Source organism: Canis lupus, chromosome 11, assembly GCF_011100685.1.
Source record: "Canis lupus familiaris isolate Mischka breed German Shepherd chromosome 11, alternate assembly UU_Cfam_GSD_1.0, whole genome shotgun sequence".
NCBI classification, from domain to species: domain Eukaryota; kingdom Metazoa; phylum Chordata; class Mammalia; order Carnivora; family Canidae; genus Canis; species Canis lupus.
In genome coordinates this window covers 67,041,025-67,061,857 of record NC_049232.1, presented here as the reverse complement: position 1 = coordinate 67,061,857, position 20,833 = coordinate 67,041,025, and the positions used below count along the sequence as shown (strand labels likewise).

The 20,833-nt window shown below is 38.2% G+C and overlaps 1 protein-coding gene across 1 annotated transcript in view; it reads left to right on the top strand.

The window, feature by feature from the left end:
* The window catches only part of SUSD1 (sushi domain containing 1), a 130,174-nt gene that overhangs the window by 53,222 nt on the left and 56,119 nt on the right, over positions 1–20,833 (top strand). Inside the window, exons 9-10 of the mRNA XM_038553300.1 lie at positions 13,734–13,843; positions 17,121–17,313. Of these exons, the coding sequence (XP_038409228.1) occupies positions 13,734–13,843; positions 17,121–17,313 (303 nt within the window). The remainder of the gene's footprint in view (positions 1–13,733; positions 13,844–17,120; positions 17,314–20,833) is intronic.

The window sequence follows — 20,833 nt, the reverse complement described above, 5'->3', positions numbered from 1 at the left end:
AGAGAGGAGAAGCCAGGGAGGTGACCCAGTGGCTTTACATCTGGGTTGGAAACTGACCTCAGGACTCGGGGGTTCGAATCAAGTTGACAGTGAGCGAGCAGATGGGGAGAGGCAGCCCTGGATGCAGAAAGGGAGATGTTGGGATCCCTGGGTGGCACAGTGGTTTGGCGCCTGCTTTTGGCCTGGGGCGCGATCCTGGAGACCCGGGACCAAATCCCACGTCGGGCTCCCTGCATGGAGCCTGCTCCTCCCTCTGCCTGTGTCTCTGCCTCTCTGTCTCTCTCTGTGTGACTATCATGAATAAATAAATAAAATCTTTAAAAAAAAAAAAGAAAGGGAGATGTTGGGTGAAAAGAGAAGTGTACAGGAAGGAGTTTCAACAGTAGTAATAAACCTCATTACACATAGGTATCTCATAGATTTTTATAATATTGTGAAAATTCTAATATTTTTTTCATAATTCTGGTTATGGGGTGTCAGGACTAATTAAATACCTTATAAGCAAATTTTGAGAAGCCATTTGTGTCATTTATTATTTTGCATGAGTTGAGGTAGTTCTCACCTTGCTGCTTGATGTCCCACTTAAAATGTGTCCCAGCCTCCAGGTACTGCCGACACCAGGAGCTGGAAAGTGACATGGATTTGTCAGAAATAATTAAATAGTCTGCCCATCTTCACAATGGAAAGCCAACCACAAAATTATACAAATTAGGTCCCCAGGGTACTTGTATATAAATAAAACATTTCTAAGTAAATAATATGTAGGGAAAGATACTGTAGAATTAATATAATATAACTAGAGGGTCTTGTTCAGAATTAATGATTAACTGCTATGGATTTGTCAGGAATATGTCATCTTCTTCCTTTTTTTCTTACAAGTTTTTAGTTTTAATTCCAGTACAGTTAACATACAGTGTTATATGAGTTTCAGGTGTACAATAGAGTGATCAACCATTCTCTGCATTACTCAGTGCTTATCATAGTGTACTCCTCAATCCCCATCAGCTATTTCAGCTCCCCCACCCCAGCACCTCCCCTCTGATAACCATCAGTTATTTCTCTATAATTTAGAGACTGTTTCTTGGCTTGTATCCATTTCTCTTTTTTCCCCTTTGCTCATGTTTTGTTTCTTAAATTTCACATATAAGTGAAATCATATGATATTTCTCTTTCTCTGACTGACTTATTTCACTTAGCATTATACTCTCTAGCTCCATCCATGTCATGGCAAAGGGCATGACAAGAAAAGATTTCATTCTTTTTTATGGCTGAGTAATATTCCAGCGTGTGTGTGTGTGTGTGTGTGTGTGCGCGCGCGCGCGTAGGCGCGTACATGTGCACATGCACACCACATCTTTTTTATCCATTCATCAATTGATGGACGCTTAGACTGCTTCCATCGTTCAGCTATTGTAAATAATAGCTGCAATAAACATAGGGATGCATGTATCTCTTTGAATTAGTGTTCTTGTATTCTTTGGGTAAGAACTTAGTAGTGTGATTACTAAATCATAGGGGAGTTCCATTTTTGATTTTTTGAGGAACCTCCATACTGTTTTCCACAGTGGTTGTACTAGTGTGTATTCCCAACAACAGTGCATGAGAGTCCCTTTTACTCCACATCCTCAGTAACACTTGTTGTTTCTTGTGTTGTTCATTTTAGTGTTCTGACAGGTGTGAGGTGATATATCATTGTGGTTTTCATTTGCATTTCCTGATGATGAGTGATATTGAACATCTTTCAGTGTGTTTTTTGCCCATCTGGATGTCTTCTCTGGAGCAATACCTGTTCATGTCTTTTGCTCTTTTTTTTCTTTTTAAAAGATTTTATTTATTTATTCATGAGAGACACAGAGAGAGAGACAGAGAGAGAGAGAGAGAGGCAGAGACACAGGCAGAGGGAGAAGTAGGCTCCATGCAGGGAGCCCGATGCGGGACTCGATCCTGAGACTCCAGGATCATGCCCCGGGCTGAAGGCAGCGCTAAACTGCTGAGCCACCTGGGCTGCCCTCTTTTGCTCATTTAAAAATTGAGTTATTTGTTTTTTGAGTGTTGAGTTCTTTATATATTTTGGATACTAATGCTTTATTAGATATATTATTTGCAAGTATCTTCTCCTGTAGATTACCTTTTAGTTTTGTTGATGGTTTCCTTCACTCTGCAAAAGCTTTTCATTTTGATGTAGTCCCAACAGCATATTTTTTGCTTTTGTTTCCCTTGCCTTAGGAAACATACCTAGAAAAATGTTTCTATCCAATGTCAGAGAAATTACTATCTTTGCTCTCTTCTAGGATTTTTATGGTTTCAGGCCTCACATTTAGGTCTTTAATCCATTTTGAGTTTATTTTTGTGTTTGATGAGAGAGAGTGGTCTAGTTTCATTCTTTTGCATGTTGCTGTCCAGTTTTCCCAACACTATTTGCTGCATAGACTATCTTTTCCTCATAGCATATTGTTTCCTGCTTTGTTGAAGATTAATTGACCGCATAATTGTGGGTTTATTTCTGGGTTTTCTCTTCTGTTCCATTGATCTTTGTGTCTATTTTTGCACTAGTGCCATACTATTTTGATTGTTACAGCTTTGTAATAAAACTTGAAGTCTGGAATCATGATGCTTCCAGTTTTGTTTTATTTTTCAAGATTGCTTTGGCTATTTGAGGTCTTTTGTGGTGCCATACAAATTTTAGGATCGTTTGCTGTAATCTCTGAGAAATGCTGTTGGCATTTTGATAGGGATTACACTAAATCTGTACATCACTTTGAGTGGTATGGACTTTTAACAATATTCTTCCAATCCATGAGCATGGAATGTCTTTCCATTTCTTTGTGTTGTCTTCATTTTCTTACATGAGTGTTTTATAGTTTTCAGGGTACAAGTCTTTGGTTAAATTTATTCCTAGGTATTTAATTGGTTTTGATGTAATTATAAATGGGATAGTTTTAATTCCTTTCTCTGCTGCTTCATTATTAACATATAGAAATGCAATAGATTTTTGTATGTTGATTTTGTGTCCTGTGACCTTACTGAATTCATTTATCAGTTTTAGTAGTGGTTTGGTTGGAGTCTTTAGGATTTTCTAGATATATAGTGTCATGTCATCTGCAAATAGTAAAATCTGCTTATCTTCTTTACCAATTTGGATGCCTTTTATTTCTTTTTGTTGTCTGATTGCTGTGGCCAGGACTTCCAGTATCCTAATTTTTGTCATGAATGGATGTTGTATTTGTCATATGCTTTTTCTATATTGATTGAAATGATCATATGGTTCTTATCCTTTCTCTTATTGATGTGATGTATCACACTGATTGATTTGTGAATATTGAACCATGCTTGCATCCTGGGAATAAATCCCAGTTAATTGTAGTGAATCTTTTTTTTTATGTATTGTTGGATTCAGTTTGCAGTATTTTGTTGAAGATTTTTGCATCCATGTTCATCAGAGATATTGGCCTAGAGTTTCTCTTTCTTTTGTGGCATCTTTATCTTGCTTTGGTATCAGGATGATACTGGCCTCATAGAATGAATTTGAAAGTTTTCCTTCCTCTTCTGTTTTTGGAGTAGTTTGAGAAGAATAGATATTAATTCTTTAAATGTTTGGTGGAATTTGCCTGTGAAGCCATCTGGTCCTGGACTTTTGTTTGTTGGGAGCTTTTTGATTACTGGTTCAATTTCTTGGGTGGTTATTGGTCTGTTCACATTTCCTATTTCTTCCTATTTCAGTTTTCATAGATTATATGTTTCTAGAAATTTACCCATTTTTTTCTGGGTTGTCTATTTGTTGGCATATAGTTTTTCATAATATTTTCTTCCAACTGTTTGTATTTCTGTGATATTGGTTTTTATTCCTCTTCTCTCATTTTTGTTTGATTTTGAGTCTCATTTTGATTTTTTTTTAATTTGAGTCCTCTCTCTCTGTCTCTCTCTCTGTCTCTCTCTCTCTCTCTTTTTTTCCTGAGTCTGGCTAGAGGTTTATCAATTTTGTTAATCTTTTCAAAGAACCAGTTCCTGGTTTCATTGATCTGTTCTATTGTTGTTTGGTTTCCATATCATTTATTTCTACTCTAATCTTTATTATTTCCTTCCTTTTGCTGGGTTTAGGTTTTGTTTCTTGTTCTTTTTCTATAGCTTCTATAGGTGTAAGGTTAGGTTTTTACGTGAGATTTATTTGCTTCTTGAGGTAGGCCTGTACTATCATAAACTTACCTCTTAGAATCATTTTTGCTGCATCCCAAAGATTTTGGATTGTTGTGTTTTCATTCTCATGTAATTTTTAGTTTCTACTTTGATTTCTTGGTTGACCCACTCATTGTTTAGTAGTATGTTACTTAACCTCCACGTATTTGTGGTCTTTCCAGATTTTTTTCTTGTGATTCACTTCTAGTTTTATTCCATTGTGGTCAGAAAAGCTGCATAGTATGACTTTGATCTTTTTTAATTTGTTGAGATTTGTTTCATGGCCTAATATATGGTCCATTCTGGAGACTATTCCATGTGCATTTGCAAAGCATGTATATTCTGCTGTTTTAGGATGGAATGTTCTGAATATATCTGTTAAATATTTCTGTTCCAGTGTGTCATTCAAAGCCACTGTTTCCTTGTTGATTTTCTACATAGATGATCCGTCCATTGATGTAAGGGATGTTGAAATTCCCTACTATTATTGTAAAACTATTGATTAGTTCCTTTATGTTTGTTATTAATTGCTTTCTGTATTGGGTGATCTCATGTTGGGTACGTAAATATTTAAACTTTTTAAATTGTCTTGTTGGATTGTCCCTTTTATTATTCTATAGTGTCCTTCTTTGTCTCTTATTACAGTCTTTGTTTTAAAGTCTCTTTTGTCCCAGGGCACCTACACGGCTCAGTCAGTTGAGCATCTGACTCTTGATTCCAGCTCAGGTCATGGGATAGAGACCTGCATGGAGCTTCACACTCAGCAGGGAGTCTACTTTGGATTCTCTGCCTGTCCCCCCACACCCTGTTGTGTTCTCTCACCCCACCCTCTCTAAAATAAATAAATCAATTTTTAAAAATAGTCTATTCTGTCCCATGTAAGTATTGCTACCTCAGCTTTCTTTTGACATCCATTTGCATGATAGATGTTTCTCCATCCCCTCACTTTCAGTCTGCAGGTGTCCATAGGTCTGAAATCTACTTGTAGGTAGCATATAGATGGGTCTTTTTTTTTTTAAGATTTTATTCATTTATTCATGAGAGAGAGAGAGAGAGAGAGAGAGGCAGAGACACAGGGAGAGGGAGAGAAACAGGCTCCATGCAGGGAGCCCAACGTGGGACTCGATCCGGGGTCTCCAGGATCACACCCTGGGCCGAAGTCAGTACTAAACTGCTGGGCCACCAGGGCTGCCCATCGGTCTTGTTTTTTAATCCATTTTGACCCCCTGTCTTTTGATTGGGAGGTTTAGTCCATTTACATTCAGAGTAGTTATTGAGGGGCACCTGGGTGGCTCAATTGGTTAAGCACCTGCCTTTGGCTCAGGTCATGATCCCAGAGTCCTGGGATTGAAGCCCTGTGTTAGGCTTCCTGCTCAGTGGGGAGCCTGCTTCTCCCTCTCCCTCTGCCTGCTGCTCCCCCTACTTGTATTTTCTCTCTAATAAACAAATAAAATCTTTTAAAAAAAGTAATTATCGATGGGTATGTATTTATTGCCATCTTGTTACTTGTTTTATGGTTCTTTTTTAGTTTTTCTGGGAATATGTCTTTTTTTTTTTTAAGATTTTATTTATTCATGAGAGACACAGAAAGAGAGGCAGAGACATAGACAAAGGGAGAAGCAGAGTCCCCACAGGTGAGCCTGATGCGAGATTCCATCCCTGGACCTGGGATCACGCCCTGAGCCTAAGGCAGATGCTCAACCACTGAGCCACCCAGGCCTCCCGAAATATGTCTTTTTAAGACTTTAAACTCATATGCAATTATTTAGTCAGAATGACAATTTGCTATTCAGTGTCAGCTGTTTTTACTAATATCCAGTTATCTCTGCAAGGCATCTTCCTCTGGGAAAAGGATTGTCTTTAGGGTCAGACAGACCTGGTTTTGCATCTTAACTCTGCATTGAAGAGTTAAGTGACCATGGCTGAGTTTTTAAATGTCTCCAGAGCTCTTTCCTCTTTCTGAAATTTTAAGTGGAATTGGATTCAATTTAGAAGTTAATTTAGTGAGAACTGGGGTTTATATGGAACCATCTCAATTGGGAGTAAAGCACTTTTCTACATTTACTCAGTATGTACGTAAGTTTTATCTTTTCTGTTTGTATATGCACTGTGATAAAAATTTACTATTCTCTTCTTCTAGAGTCTGCATGTTTGGTGATCTGATATTATTTAAGCTTTATACTAGTTCTCTTAAAATGAATTGAAAATTTTTCCATAATTAATTTTCCATTAATTAATTAATTAATTTCCATATTTTTATGCTCTGGAAAAGTTTGTGTCGCTTTGGAATTATTGCCTTCCTTTTAAAGTTGGACACATTTGTTCATAAGATCATTAAGTTTCACCCCTTTTGGGAGATAGTTCTTTGATAACTTGTTAACTAATTAATCCTTTGTGATTTTCTTTTGATCTGTTTATGTTTCCTACAATTTCTTCAGTCAATTTTTATAATTATATTTTCCTAAAAAAGTGTCCTATTGGTTGGGATTTTAAATATTTCAGCTGAATGTCCTATGGAATATTTGCTTACAACTACCCTGGGGTTACAGGCTATATAACCCCAGGTTATTCTGATTCCTAATTTTGGTTTTATTTCTTTTAAAAATTGATTAGCTTAGCTTGAGTTTTCTGTTTTATTACTGTTTCTTTCCCCAAAGAATAAACTCTGGGGTTTTTAAGTGTTTTTCTTTTTCTATCTCATTAATTTGTCCCCTTAGTTTTATTACTTTTTTCCTCCTCCATCCCCTTAAATTGGTTATATTATTCTATTACTAAATTCTCGAGTTGATAATAAGTCTTTAATGCTTCTGAACTTGGATATTGGCGGAATGCCTTAGGCATTGATACATATTCTCTTTATCCCTACTTTCAAGACATGATATAATTGCTCTTCTGGTTTTCTCTCCGATGGAAGAACTACTTATGCGTGTGTTCATATATGTTCTCTTTCTGTTCAATTTCAAAGCATTACATAATTGCTATTTGATTTCCCCATTGAAGAATTAATTACAAGTAAATTATACAAATGGCAGGTTTCCTTTTTTTTGACATTTAACTTTGTGGTTAATTTCTAGATTTATTATATTTTAGTATATTTCTGGGGGCTTATAATTTGGGAAAGTTTTGTGAAATGTAGTACGTTTGCTTGTGAGTAGGGTAAGGTCTAGTCTTCAGTCAATTATATTAATAAAGGTATTCACGACTTCTGGATTTTGTTGTTATTGTTGCTTTTTAGTTATGTGGATTGCCATTTTTCTCAATTTCTCTCAGAAATTCCAGTTGTTTGGGTTCATACATTTTGCGTTATGTTTATGTTCATGACTGTTGTCTTAATTGTAGCTTCTCACTTTCATTGGTAACAAATGGCTCACTTTGTTCTGTTGAATGTTTTTTGCCTTATAGTTTGATAGCAATATTGGTTTTCTTGATTTCTTGGTACATCTATTTGCATAATATGCCTTTGCCTACTTTTGTTCTTTTTTAAATTAAAAAAAATTAATTTCAGTGTAGTTAATGTACAGTGTTATATCAGTTTCAGGTGTACAAGATAGTGACTCAGCACTTCCATATATTACTCAGTGCTCATCATGATTAGTGTACCTAATCCCCTTCCCCTGTTCCCCCCTCCTCCTCCAAACACTTTTTTTCTTCTTAAAAGCTACCTGAATAACATTGCTTTGGAGGTAGCATGTTGTGAACCCTTTTGAGAGAAGTTTTGTTTTTAAGTAGATAAGCAATTTACATTTAGTGTTCTTTGTAATATGATTTTCTTCTGTCATCTTATTTTTTTTTCTTTTTCATGTTGTTTTGCTATATCCATTGTTTTCTTTTTGCTACACAGATTTTTCTTTTTCAGTAATTCAGACAGTATAGATTTTGTTTTTATTCTATGTTACAGATTAAAAAACAAACAAAACCCTATTTGAATGTATATTTCTCTGATTACTGGTGTTAAGACTGAAATAATGTTTATGTCTTCCTGAATAAGACAAGGAAGTTACCATTCTCTACTTCCTTTTTTTCCTTCCTCTCTTGCTTTCTTTATGTTATTGGTTTAATACAGCATTTTATTGCCAGCTTCTTACTTTAACTTATTTTTAACATGTATTGCATCTTTAAAGAATTCATTTTTATATTTATAGCAATACTTATAACACTTATTTAAAAAGGTATGCGTTTTAACAGTTTCAGTGCTTACTACCAGCCATTTCATACCAAAGTTTCTCTGTTTTTTTTTTTTTTCTGTTTTTATTTCATTGCACAATGATTTCTATCTGCTCCTTACCAAGGAATGGGATACTTTCTGAGCCCATGATTATGTGAGAGTGTCTTTTTGCTGTCTTCACGAGTAAATGAGAGGTCGATTGAAGATAAAATTCTTTTTTTTTTAATTTAAAGATTTTATTTATTTATTCATGAGAAACACACAGAGAGAGAAGAGAGAGAGAGAGAGAGGCAGAGACACAGGCAGAGGGAGAAGCAGGCTCCATGCAGGGAGCCCGACGTGGGACTCGATCCCGGTTCTCCAGGACAACACCCTGGGCCAAAGGCAGGCACTAAGCCACTGAGCCACCTAGGGATCCTGAAGATAAAATTCTTGGTCCATAACTTCTGTTGGTAGAATTCTTGAGGCATTTCACATTGATTTGGGGAATTTAAAGTTTTGAAAGAGAAAGTTGAAGATATGTTTTTTTAGAAAAAAATCCTATTGTAGATAATCTAATTTTTAAGTCTTGATATCAGAGGCTTTTTTTATGTGTGAAATTCAAGACTAATTATTCATGCACATAGTAAGTGTTTATTGACCACCTGTGTGTTTGACATTATTTTAGGCATTGGGAATTCAGTAGTGAATGAGACATAAATCCCTTCCCTCCTGACAACTGGCCAGGCATGATATAAATGTTATTGTTTTTCACTAAGTTTTCCTAGTACTCTGAGAGTTTTTGGACCTTCAAATTTTGGTCCATTTGATGTAGTTTGAAGTGGTGGTGGGGTTCAGAGCTGACGGTGGTTTTTTTCTTTTTTTTTTTTTAAGATTTTAAAAAATTTATTCATGAGAGACAGAGACACAGGCAGAGGGAGAAGCAGGCTTCATGCAGGGAACCCAACGTGGGACTCGATCCCGGGTCTCCAGAATCACACCCTGGGCTGAAGGCAGGGGCTAAACCGTTGAGCCACCGGGGCTGCCCCGTCGATGGTTTTATTAAAGCATGAGAACAGGACCTGTGGGCACAAAGAGCTGCATTAGGATTGTGACAGGTGATTAATTATATACTTTCAAGTTGGGAGGGGGTAGGGATCGCACAGGCCTCCAAGGTATTTTGGAAACAAGGTTCCCAGGATCCTGAGGGGACTAATTATTGTTAGGAGAAGGTTATTTATTATTATCTGGTAAACTCTAAGTCATGAGACCCTTCAGATGTTTATCAGTGGGCCATATGCTTGGAGCATGATTGCTAACATGTGTCTTGGTGGGGTCGAGATAGAAGAAGTTTCCAAAGGAATTTATATGTTAAAGTAGACTCATAGGATGTGGGGAGGGGGAAGGGTCAGGCTAAAATTGTCTTTTGCCCTTAGCAAAGTGTCAGCATCCAGGCAGCTAGCCTCTCAGAGGAAGGTCACTCTGCCTGTTTCAAGGATTTGTCAGTGGCTCTAGGCAGTAAGGAAATTTATTTATGTATTTATTTTATTTTATTTTATTTTATTTTATTTTTTTAATTTTCTTATTGGAGTTTGATTTGCCAACATATAGTATAATACCCAGTGCTCATCCCATCAAGTGTCCCACTCAGTGCCTGTCACCCAGTCACCCTATCCCCCCACCCACCTCCCCTTCCACTACCCCCTGTTCGTTTCCCAGAGTTACAAGTCTCTCATGCTGTGTCACCCTCTCTGATTTTTCCCACTCATTTTCTCTCCTTTCCCCTATAATCCCTTTCACTATTTTTTATTTTCCCCATATGAGTGAAACCATATAATGATTGTGGCAGTAAGGAAATTTAATTCTTTCTTTTGCCTTTGTTTCCCACATCACATTTACACATTAGAAATAGTTTCTTTCATGCAATCTCTGATTATTGCTTTTTTATTTCATTTGGTGTTTTGGCTCATCAAACACTCCTACGTAGAATTCCTTGTTTGTCGGCGCTGGTTTTCACTCTCTCCCTTTTTATATACCTGCCTTTTCCCTCTGCCTTCTGTGAGAGTGGAACAGGTTTGTTCATACAGGCATTTATTCATATGTTCATCAACCTTTCTGACCTTCACTATTTCTAATACATGTTATATTTTGTTGTTGCACTTACATTTCCTTTTGTTTTCTGGTCTCATCTAGTTCCTTTTTTTTTTTTTTTTTTTTAAGTAAGCTCTAGGCCCAGTGTGGGGCTTGAACTCACGACCCCAAGATCAAGAGTCACATGCTCTACGAATTAAGCCAGCCAGTCACCCCTCATCTAGTTCCCTTTTTATTTCTGCCCTTCTCAACTAGTTTCCTCTCTGCTCTTGCATTCTCTTATTAACTCATCCTTTATCTGTTTTAATCCATCTTTAAAATTTTTTACTGAAAGTACAAAACAGTGTTGCCTAATTTTACTATTACTTTGCTCAATATTTTTCTTTCAAAAGAAAATCATTCTTTGCCTCTTAAGCAGTCTTCTTGGTAGAATCATTTCATAGGCTTGCTCTTCCTTCCTTCCTCCTTTCTTTCTTTTCTTTTCTTTTTTCTTTTTCTTTTTTTTTTTTTTTTTTGCTTTTAGGTTACTTATTGTTAGAAGTTAGAAGTTTTATCTAGGTCTGATATTTCTCTCATAATAAATAGATGACATTCTCTTTGATATTACTTTTTATTGGATGTTGGATGATATTAGTGTGCTTATCTCAGATCTCATCTTGAAGGATTTACTGTTGATTGGATAATCCAGCATCCTTCTGTCCTTTCTCTTCCTGTCTTTCCAGGGGCAGCTAGTGGTAGGAAAGCTTACTGCTGTGAGTTTTATTTCTGAATGCTTTTTTTTTTTTAAAGTAGGCTCCACACCCAGTGTGGAGCCCAACATGGGGCATGAACTCACAACCCTGAGATCAAGACCTGAGCCAATATCAAGAGTCAGACACTTAACTGACTGAGCAGCCCAGGTGGCCCCTATTTCTGAGTACTTGGCTATCTTTTTATTTTTTTAAGATTTATTTATTTATTTATAATAGAGAGAGGGGGGGCAGAGACACAGGCAGAGGGAGAAGCAGGCTCCATGCCTGGGGCCCGATGTGGGACTCAATCCAGGGACTCCAGGATCGTGCCCTGGGCCAAAGGCAGGCGTCAAACCGCTGAGCCACCCAGGGATCCCTTGGCTATCTTTTTAAAAAAATGATTCATTTATTTAAAAGAGAGAGAAAGAACAAGAGAGAGTGGGGGGAGGGGCAGTGGGGGAGAATCTTCAAGCAGACTCCTGCTGAGCACAGCGCCCATCTCAGGGCTGGATCTCACCATCCATGAGATTGTGACCTGAGCAGAAACCAAGAGTCTGATGCTTAACCGACTGAGCCATGCAGGCGCCCCTGAGCACTTTACTATCTTGATTAATGGAACTGTTGCTCTTGGACAGCATTTTGTTGTCTGACTTCATTATGATGCTATGGTCTACAGGGGCAGGAGAGAACCAAGTCCCTCCTGCTATCCCAGGCTCTCTGTCAGGTGGAACCTCTAGGTCTCTAAGCCTCCCCATAGAAGTCCCTCCATGTTACTGATCTCCAGTGTGCTAAGGAGGGACTAGGGACTATAGTACTAGTAGTAGTAGTAGTAGTAGTAGTAGTAGTAGTAGTAGTAGTAGTAATTAGTGGTATATATACTTTTTGCCTATCAGCATTGCCTAGTGAATTAAAACAAAATACGGATGTGTATTGTTCCTCAGCTGATATGCAGATAGGATTGATAACTACCAGGCTAAATTGTTCCAGACAGCAAATTCATAACTTATTTGTCCTGTTCCCGCCCTCACTTTTAGCCCCCACCTCTGTGGGCATCAGTCCTTCCCTTCCTTGAAGGGTTTGAGACCGTGCTCCTTTGCTTGAGGGCATGTTGTACCTAGTACCTCTCAGAGTCTTTCTGCTGTCTGGTCTTTTCCACCTGGTGCTGAGCAGAAACATCTTCATGTCCATGCCTTGTGTATGTCAAGCACAACCCTCCCTTCCAGCCCAGATGCAAATTTTGACCCATTTTTACTATACTCAGTCACTGCTATCAGGATTGGGGGTGGGATGTGGGAACCAGATGCTTTTGCTCACATTGCCATCTTCCCCTTAGTTCAGACTATCACGGCTGTGAGTGAGAAAATCGTACTGAGATGGGAGCTGTGTTCTCTTTATGTCTGTTTGTGAACAGACGTGCTGTTTGTGATATTTCTTACATACATGTACTTTGTGTGCCTCAAAATCATACGCAAACACCTAGCAATTTTTGTCTCTGGTGTCCTTATGAAATCTTTAAAAGTTGTGAAGATAAAGGGGAGTACGTGTGATAGGTCTTCAAGTTCTCTCTCATAACCATATTTTTACATTTTTCCAATTATAGCCAAGAATATTTTCTCCTGGCAAATTGCCTTATGTTGCGTGTGTGAGAGAGATTTAATATGCTGGGTAGTTTTGATTTTGAATAGAATAATTAGTTGTCATTCTTACTTCTAGGATAGCAGAGACTCCCATGGGAGAAATGTAGTTTTCTAGGTAGTTATAAGAAGTTTCTCTCTGATAGACATTTAAACTTTTTCTCATTTGTGGAAAATGTACCAGCTTGTTGGGAAACTTGCTTTTCCTTGAAAATTAGCCATGGTATTCCTGGACACTCTATGAGTTTTTTACTTGTTAGTGACAAACCTCTTCTTTCTTTATGACTGCATGAAGAAAATAGAACATTGAAGGAATAAATTTGACTGCAGGAGGTATGAAATGACTTTTTAAAAAAGCTCTAGTGGTTGAAATAAATCTACTCCTTGATTATTTTACTGCCTTCGTCCTTATCTGAATAGCTCTTGAAATACTATCTGCTGTGAAGCAAACATCTTGCCTGGCCATCTCATTTCTGTTCATCTTCTAGGTTGGAAACACCAACTCTGAGAGTTCTCACCCATGGTTTTTGACTTTTATTCACCTTTTCCTTATTTTCAGACTTTCTAGCTATTGACATGTTTACCTTCAGGACATTTAACCTATGGAGTCTCCAAGTACAAGAGATAAGATGAACTTTCTAAAAATCTCAAAGCTCTATTAGTTTATGGTAATTTTTAAATATGAATTATTTCTTCTGATTCTCTAATAACCCGTGAGGTAGGAAAAGCAAACCAGATTACTTGATTTCACAAAGAAGGACACTGAGGTTCGTAATGGTTAAGTGACCTGTTTAAGGTCATGCAATTAACAAGTCGTAAAGCCCAGACTTGAAGCCAAATGAAATGCTCTTGCATCTTAAACACCCAGTTGGCTCTTGTAAGACATCAGAGTTTCAATTGTACTTAGCCAAGATATGTTTTGCTAAGATATGCAACCTTTCTGTATGTTTTATCTTTTAGAAGATGATCTCCTAGAAGATTATGGAATTTTCAATATTTCAGTATTCAGTGAAGCTTGTTTGAAACTGAACAGGCACCCCCGGAAAGTTGGATCAGAACAAATGTATCAAGTAAGAAGATCTCTCATGTTATCTGTCAAAGCCTTGTGTCACTTAAAAATTTGAGTGCTCTCCAAGTGAGGATCCAAAGTATTTACACTAATGGAATGAACTTCTAGGCAGCTTGACTTTCATCTCTAGAGATGGATGTGTGGTGGATGGTCAGTAGGGGACTAAGTTGGAGGAAGGTATTCTAGAGAGTAACTTGCTATTAGTTTCCTTGTCTGATACTTCACGTATGTGGATTATATTTTATTTTAGTGCATTTTATAATTATAGCTTATTTTGTCATCAACTTTACATTTGCTTCTAGATTTTTCAGAAACTCATTGCATGGCTACTTGTCCTCATTTAACAACTTCTTAAAAGTCACACATCTCAAGCAAAATTACTAGTAAATTCAAGCAGGAGCTGAAATTCATTATTTTTTGTCACTTTTAGTACCTAGCAAACATTTGGCAAAGTAGATTAAGCATTAAATTAAAGTTCATTCATTCATTAGCCATTTACCAAAAGAATATTGTGTATTAGGATGTGTAACTTTCAATTCCCACTAATATAAACACACAAGTAAATGACAATGTGGTATGAGTGCTTCAATGAAAGGTAAATAAATGGGGGATTGTGTGTATGTCCAGGGAGGTTTTTTTGTTGTTTTTGTTTTTGTTTTAGCAAGAAGCAAAGACTGTGCTATATCATAGAGAATGAATAGGAATCAACCAGATAAAAGATGTGGGGTGATGGTAAAGAAGGGCCCTGTGGACAAGGAGAGGAGCATATTGAATATTAGGAAATGTGGTTCTCTGAGGGAAAAAGTAAGGATGGGAGAAGAGGAAGAGATGAGGCAAAAACCTAAGTAGTGACTAGATCATGAAAAGCCCTGTAATTGTGAGTTTGCATCTTATTTTGATATTTCTGTGGAGCCCCTGAAGGATTTTAAGCAGATGAGCAAAATATTCAAATTTTCATATTTAGAAGGAACACAGAAGCTAGAAACATGTTCCAGTACCCAAATAAAGTTAATATTAATATAAGATACAGATGATTATAAATAATGAGTATGGAAATAAATGGCCCTGGGACAGTTGGTTAGCTACTTGGTTAAGAAAATGATTCTTAGCATTTACACTAAAATGATTAAAGAGTTAAGTTGGAAAAAAGTTTTAAATATGCTAAACAAAGATTTATTGTTAAAAAAAAGATTTTTAAAATATGTTAAATGATATTCATTTAAGTAAAAGATTAAAAAAAGATTTAAAAAAGATTTTAAAAGTTTTTAAATATGTTAAAGATTCATTTAAGTAACATGTAAAACACTTAACAAATTCATGGAAAACATTAACATATACATTCATAATGTATAATATATATATATAGCCCAAACACATATGAACATGTTATACTTCACTAGTAAGAAAAAATTACATGACGAGATACCATGATTCTTCTATAAACATAGAGTACTGTTTTTTTAGAGAGTTCATGTGCGAGGTTGGGGGGGAAGGGCAGAGGAGGAGAGAGAGAGAGAATCTTAGGCAGACTCTATGCATAGTATGGAGCCCAACGCAGGACTCGATCTCACCACCCTGAGATGGTAACCTGAGCCGAAATCAAGAGTCAGACACGTAACTGCCTGAGCCACCCAGGCACCCCAGGCATAGAGTACTGTTACACAGGCTGCTGGCCACTTAAACTGGCAAGACTTTTGTGGAAGAGTTATATCTTAGCCTCTATCAGTAAGTTTTTGGACATGGGCTGTCATTAACTAAGCAGGTGTATACAGAAAGGTTACGCTGTTCCCTGAAGCTTCGTTTATGGTAGGGGAAATTGGAAACAACTGAAACGTCCAACAGCAGACATCTGGCTAAATAAACAATTAAACATAGATTGGAGAGAACCCCACACGGATGTGAAGTACGTTCTATATCACACTGAATAGTGTTTGCTACCATTGGCCAATATTCCCATTGAAATGGTCTCTGTTTCTCCTATTATTTTGACCCCTTTCTGTCTCTCCTTCCTAGGGCTCCCTTCCTCTGCCTGTCCCTTAAATCTGATTACCCTCAGGTTGTGTGTTGCGCATTCTTTCGTCATTCTGTACCCTTCTCTGGGCCATCTTATCCAGTCTCTTTACTTCCTTCACTGTCTCCAAGCTGGTAAGTCCTAAATCTGTTTCTCCAGGCCTACCCTCTTCTATAAGCTCTCGGCCCCATACTCTCTGATTAACTTCTTGTGTTCTCTTTTGCACTGGGTCTTCACATATGTGACTCTCCTACCAGCAGCGCCCTTCCTTCCCTTACCCTACTCTGTATATATATATCTATTTGATAAAATGAATTAATGACAGAGAAAAAAACTTGTATTTTGTACCCTACTCTGTATATATATCTATTTGATAAAATGAATTAATGACAGAGAAAAAAAACAATGTATTATTAAATAAAATGACTTTACTATAAAATCATGCATACAGGGTGATTTCCAGTTTGTAACCAGAAAGTTATTTTTTGTTTGTAGTCTAAATCACGTGGAGTTTAGGATGAGACTGAATTTGTAGAAATGCAGCCTGTGAGGTTTTAAAAACATTTTTATTATTTTTTAAAGATTTTATTTATTTATTCATGAGAGATGCAGAGAGAGAGAGAGAGAGAGAGAGAGGCAGGCACAGACACAGGCAGAGGGAGAAGCAGGTTCCATTCCATGCTGTGAGCCCGATGTGGGACTCGATCTTGGGTCCCCAGGACCACACCCTGGGCTGAAGTGGCGCTAAACCGCTGAGCCACCCGGGTTGCCCAAAAATTTTTATTTTTATTTTTTTTATTTTTTTTATTTTATTTTTTATTTTTTTAATTTTTATTTATTTACTTATGATAGTCACAGAGAGAGAGAGGCAGAGACACAGGCAGAGGGAGAAGCAGGCTCCATGCACCAGGAGCCTGATATGGGATTCGATCCCGGGTCTCCAGGATCGCGCCCCGGGCCAAAGGCAGGCGCCAAACCGCTGCGCCACCCAGGGATCCCCAAAAATTTTTATTGTTAAGATTTTATTTATTTATTTACGAGATACATACAGAGTGAGACAGAAACACAGGCAGAGGGAGAAGCAGGCTCCCTGAAGTTGCCCGATGTGGGACTCGATCCTATGACCTTGTTTGGGATCACAACCTGAGCCGAAGGCAGATGCTCAACCGTTGAGCCACCCAGGTGCCCCCAAAGAGATCTCCATTTTGCTTTAGATCTGCTAACCAACACAAAATTTAATGCACCATTTCTTTTAATCTCATGACAGTTTACAGTTCTGGGTCAAAGGTGGTATCTGAGTAATTTTTATCATGCCGCATCATTTAACTTCACAACGAGGGAACAAGCTCCAGTGGTGTGTTTAGACCTGTACCCGGCAACTGATTACACAGTGAATGTCACTCTCCTGGGATCTTCTGAGCACCACTCAATGCAAATAATGATGGCAACCGCACCAGCAGGTGGGTGTATGTGTCTCTCTGTTTTGTCTTTCAGGACAAGTGAAGTACATGAATTGCACAATGTGGGGGAGCGTAAAGAATGCTCATCTGGGAGTCAAGAGACTTGTGTTCTCATTCTAACGACTACCAACTTTTTTCTGGGCTTCAGGGTGCCTGAATCTAACTGCCTATCTCCTTCCCCACAAGGGTTCTGGTCATGGAGGGTATAGACCAAGGATGGAGTGTTTTATTCAGGGCTTCCTGATAGTGACGATTGAAAAATGCTCTAGCCCCAGCTTTAAGATAGCTGAGCCCCAAGGGTGGTCATTTTGGACAACTAGAACCAAGTTCCTGGAGATCAGTCATGTGAGCCACACTGTGCTGGCAGTGGTGAGAGAAAGAGGCCTTATGACTGGACCACGTTTGAGCACATGACCCTGACATAGAGACCCAGGGACCTAATGAAGATCAGGCTTCCTAGAAAGGGCCTGAGGTCCTGCGAGCAAGCCAGATAGACGCCAAGCTGTGCCAACTCTACAGCTCTCTCTAGGAGAAAGGGACACAGGATTTTGTTGTTGTTGTTCTTTAATCCATTGGATTTAACAGACAAATTTATGGGCAACTGGGTGGAAGGGCTGCCACCTTTAAAGGAAGGCAGTTGGATAGGTCGGGTCCTGCTCCTGTCTTCCTGATGCTTCTCTCCTATATTCACCATTGTTCTGGGAAAAGAAAAGCAGAATTATGTGATGGTTGCCCAACACTGTGAGCTAGCGAAATGTCACTAAATTGTACACTCGAAAGTGGTTTATTTGACGTTGTGTGAACTTCACCTCCGTTTTTAAAAACAGCCAATGAATTAGCTATGTTCTTCTTGCTCCCGGGCCTCAGGTACCTTGTGACTGATCTTACATGACATAATACAAGTAAAATGTTTAGAATGGTTCCCAGCACATAATAATGATGATGACAATAATAGCTCTGTTTATCAAGTACTAATCAAGTGCCAGGCACTGTTTCAAAGTGCCCTCCTTGGGTTAGTATCCGAAATACATAAAGAACCTATAAAACGCAACACCCAAACCCCAAACAATCCAATTAAAAATGACAGAAGAAAAAAAAATGACAGAAGACACAAACAGACATTTTTCCAAAGAAGACATACAGATGGCCAGCAGACACATGGAAGGAGGCTCAACATCATTCATCATCAGGGAGATGCAAATCAGAACCACGATGAGATACCACCTCATACTGTCAGAATGGCTAAAACCAACAACACAAAAAACAAGTGTTGGAGAGGATGTAGAGAAAGGGGAACCTTCTTGCACTGTTGGTGGGAATACAAACTAGTGCAGCCAGTTTGGAAAACAGCTTGGAGGTCCTCACAAAGTTAAAAATGGAACTACCCTACAATCCAGCAATTGCACTACTAGGTATTTACCCCAAGAATACAGAAACACTAATTCAAAGGGATTACATGGACCCCGATGTTTTTTAGCATTATTTACAGTAGTCAAATTATGAAAGTAGCCCAAGTGTCCATCGATTTGAGGAATAGATAAGATATGGCATATATATATGACGGGGTACCCCCAGCTGAAACTAATATTACACTGTATGTTAACTAACTGGAATTCAAATAAACTTTAAAAAAAGAAAAAAAATTGGAGTGAGCAAGAAACAAAACAAAAGGGACGCCTGGGTGGCTCAGTGGTTAAGTGTCTGCCTTCAGCTCAGGGCATGATCCTGGAGTCTTGGGATCGAGTCCCGCATCGGGCTCCCTGCGAGGAGCCTGCCCTTCCCTCTGCCTCACTGTGTCTCTGCCTTTCTTTCTGTGCCTCTCATGAATAAATAAATAAAATCCTTAAAACAAAACAAAAAACACAGCAAAAAACACAACAGTGTGTCCTCTTTGAATCAACTCAAACCTACCAAACCTTCTGAGGAAGGCATTGTCATTATTACCATTTTATAGACAAAGATCACGAGGCACAGAGAAATTAAACAGTTTGCCTAGGATCACACACACCTAGTGATTTAAACACAGGCTGATTTGATCCCAGCTCCACGGCCCTCATTCTTAATGTACTTCTGCTGCTTCTCACTAGTTATTCAAAAGAAAGAAGCAAAATTATGTTCTCAGAATCCAGTGCATAATCAGTCCAGACCCACCTTGCTTTTGTCAACCTTGCACCCTGAGCAAAAACGTCAAATGCCATGGATGCATAAATGCATGTTTATTTCTTTCCTACTCTGTGTCAAGCAGGGTTTGATAGCTGACATTGTGGCAGCAATAAAACAGTCCCAGCTGTCATGGAGTTGGAAGTTGTTGGGGGGGTCATGGTGGAGAGAGTTAAACAAGTAAGAAAATAAATCACATGTTAGGTGGGGAATAAAGCAAGGCAAAACGGGGTGACAATTGACGGTCAGGCAAGGGCTTTATTTTATATATATATTTATTACATATAAATATATATGTATTTTTATATTTATTTATTTTTATTAAAATTCATTTAATTAACATATAGTATATTATTAGTTTCAGAGGTGGAATTTAATGATTCATCAGTTGCATATAACACCCAGTGCTTATCACATCACGTGCCCTCCTTAATGCCCATCACCCAGTTGCCCCATCCCACCACTCATCTTCCCTCCAGTAACCCTTAGTTTCCTATAGTTAAGAGTCTCTTACATTTTGTCTCCCTTCTGATTTCTTTGTTTTCATGTGCTTTTATTTTTTTACTTTTTATTCTTTATTATTTAAAAAATATTTTACTGAAATTCAGTTTGCCAACATATAGTGTAATACTCAGTGCTCATCTCACCATGTACCCTCCTTAATGCCCATTACCCAGTTACTCTATCCCCCCATCCACCTCCCCTTCCACAACCCTTTGTTTGTTTCCCAGAGTTAGGAATCTTTCATGGTTTGTCTTCCTCTCTAATTTTTTCCCACTCAGTTCCCCTCCTTTCCCTTATAGTTCCTTTCCCTATTTCACATATGGGTGAAACCGTATGATTGTCCTTCTCTGATTGACTTATTTCACTCAGCATAATACCCTCCAGTTCCATCCATGTCAAAGCAAATGGTGGGTGTTTGTCCTTTCTGGTGGCTGAGTAATATTCCATTATATACACACCACATCTTTATCCATTCATTTGTCGAAGGACATCATGGCTTCTTCCCACAGTTTGGCTATTGTGGACATTGCTGTCATGAATTGGGGCATAAGTGTCCTGTCGTGTCACTACATCTGTATCTTTGGGGTAAATACCCAGTAGTGTAATTGCTGGGTCATAGGGTAGCTCTATTTTTAACCTCTTAAGGAACCTCCACACTGTTTTCCAGAGTGGCTGCACCAGCTTGCATTCCCACCAACAGTGCAGGAGGGTTCCCCTTTCTCCACATCCTCTCCAACATTTGTTGTTTCCTGTCTTGTTAATTTTCCCCATTCTCACTGGTGTGAGGTGGCATCTCATTGTGGTTTTGATTTGTATTTCCCTGATGGCAAGTGATGCGGAGCATTTTCTCATGTGC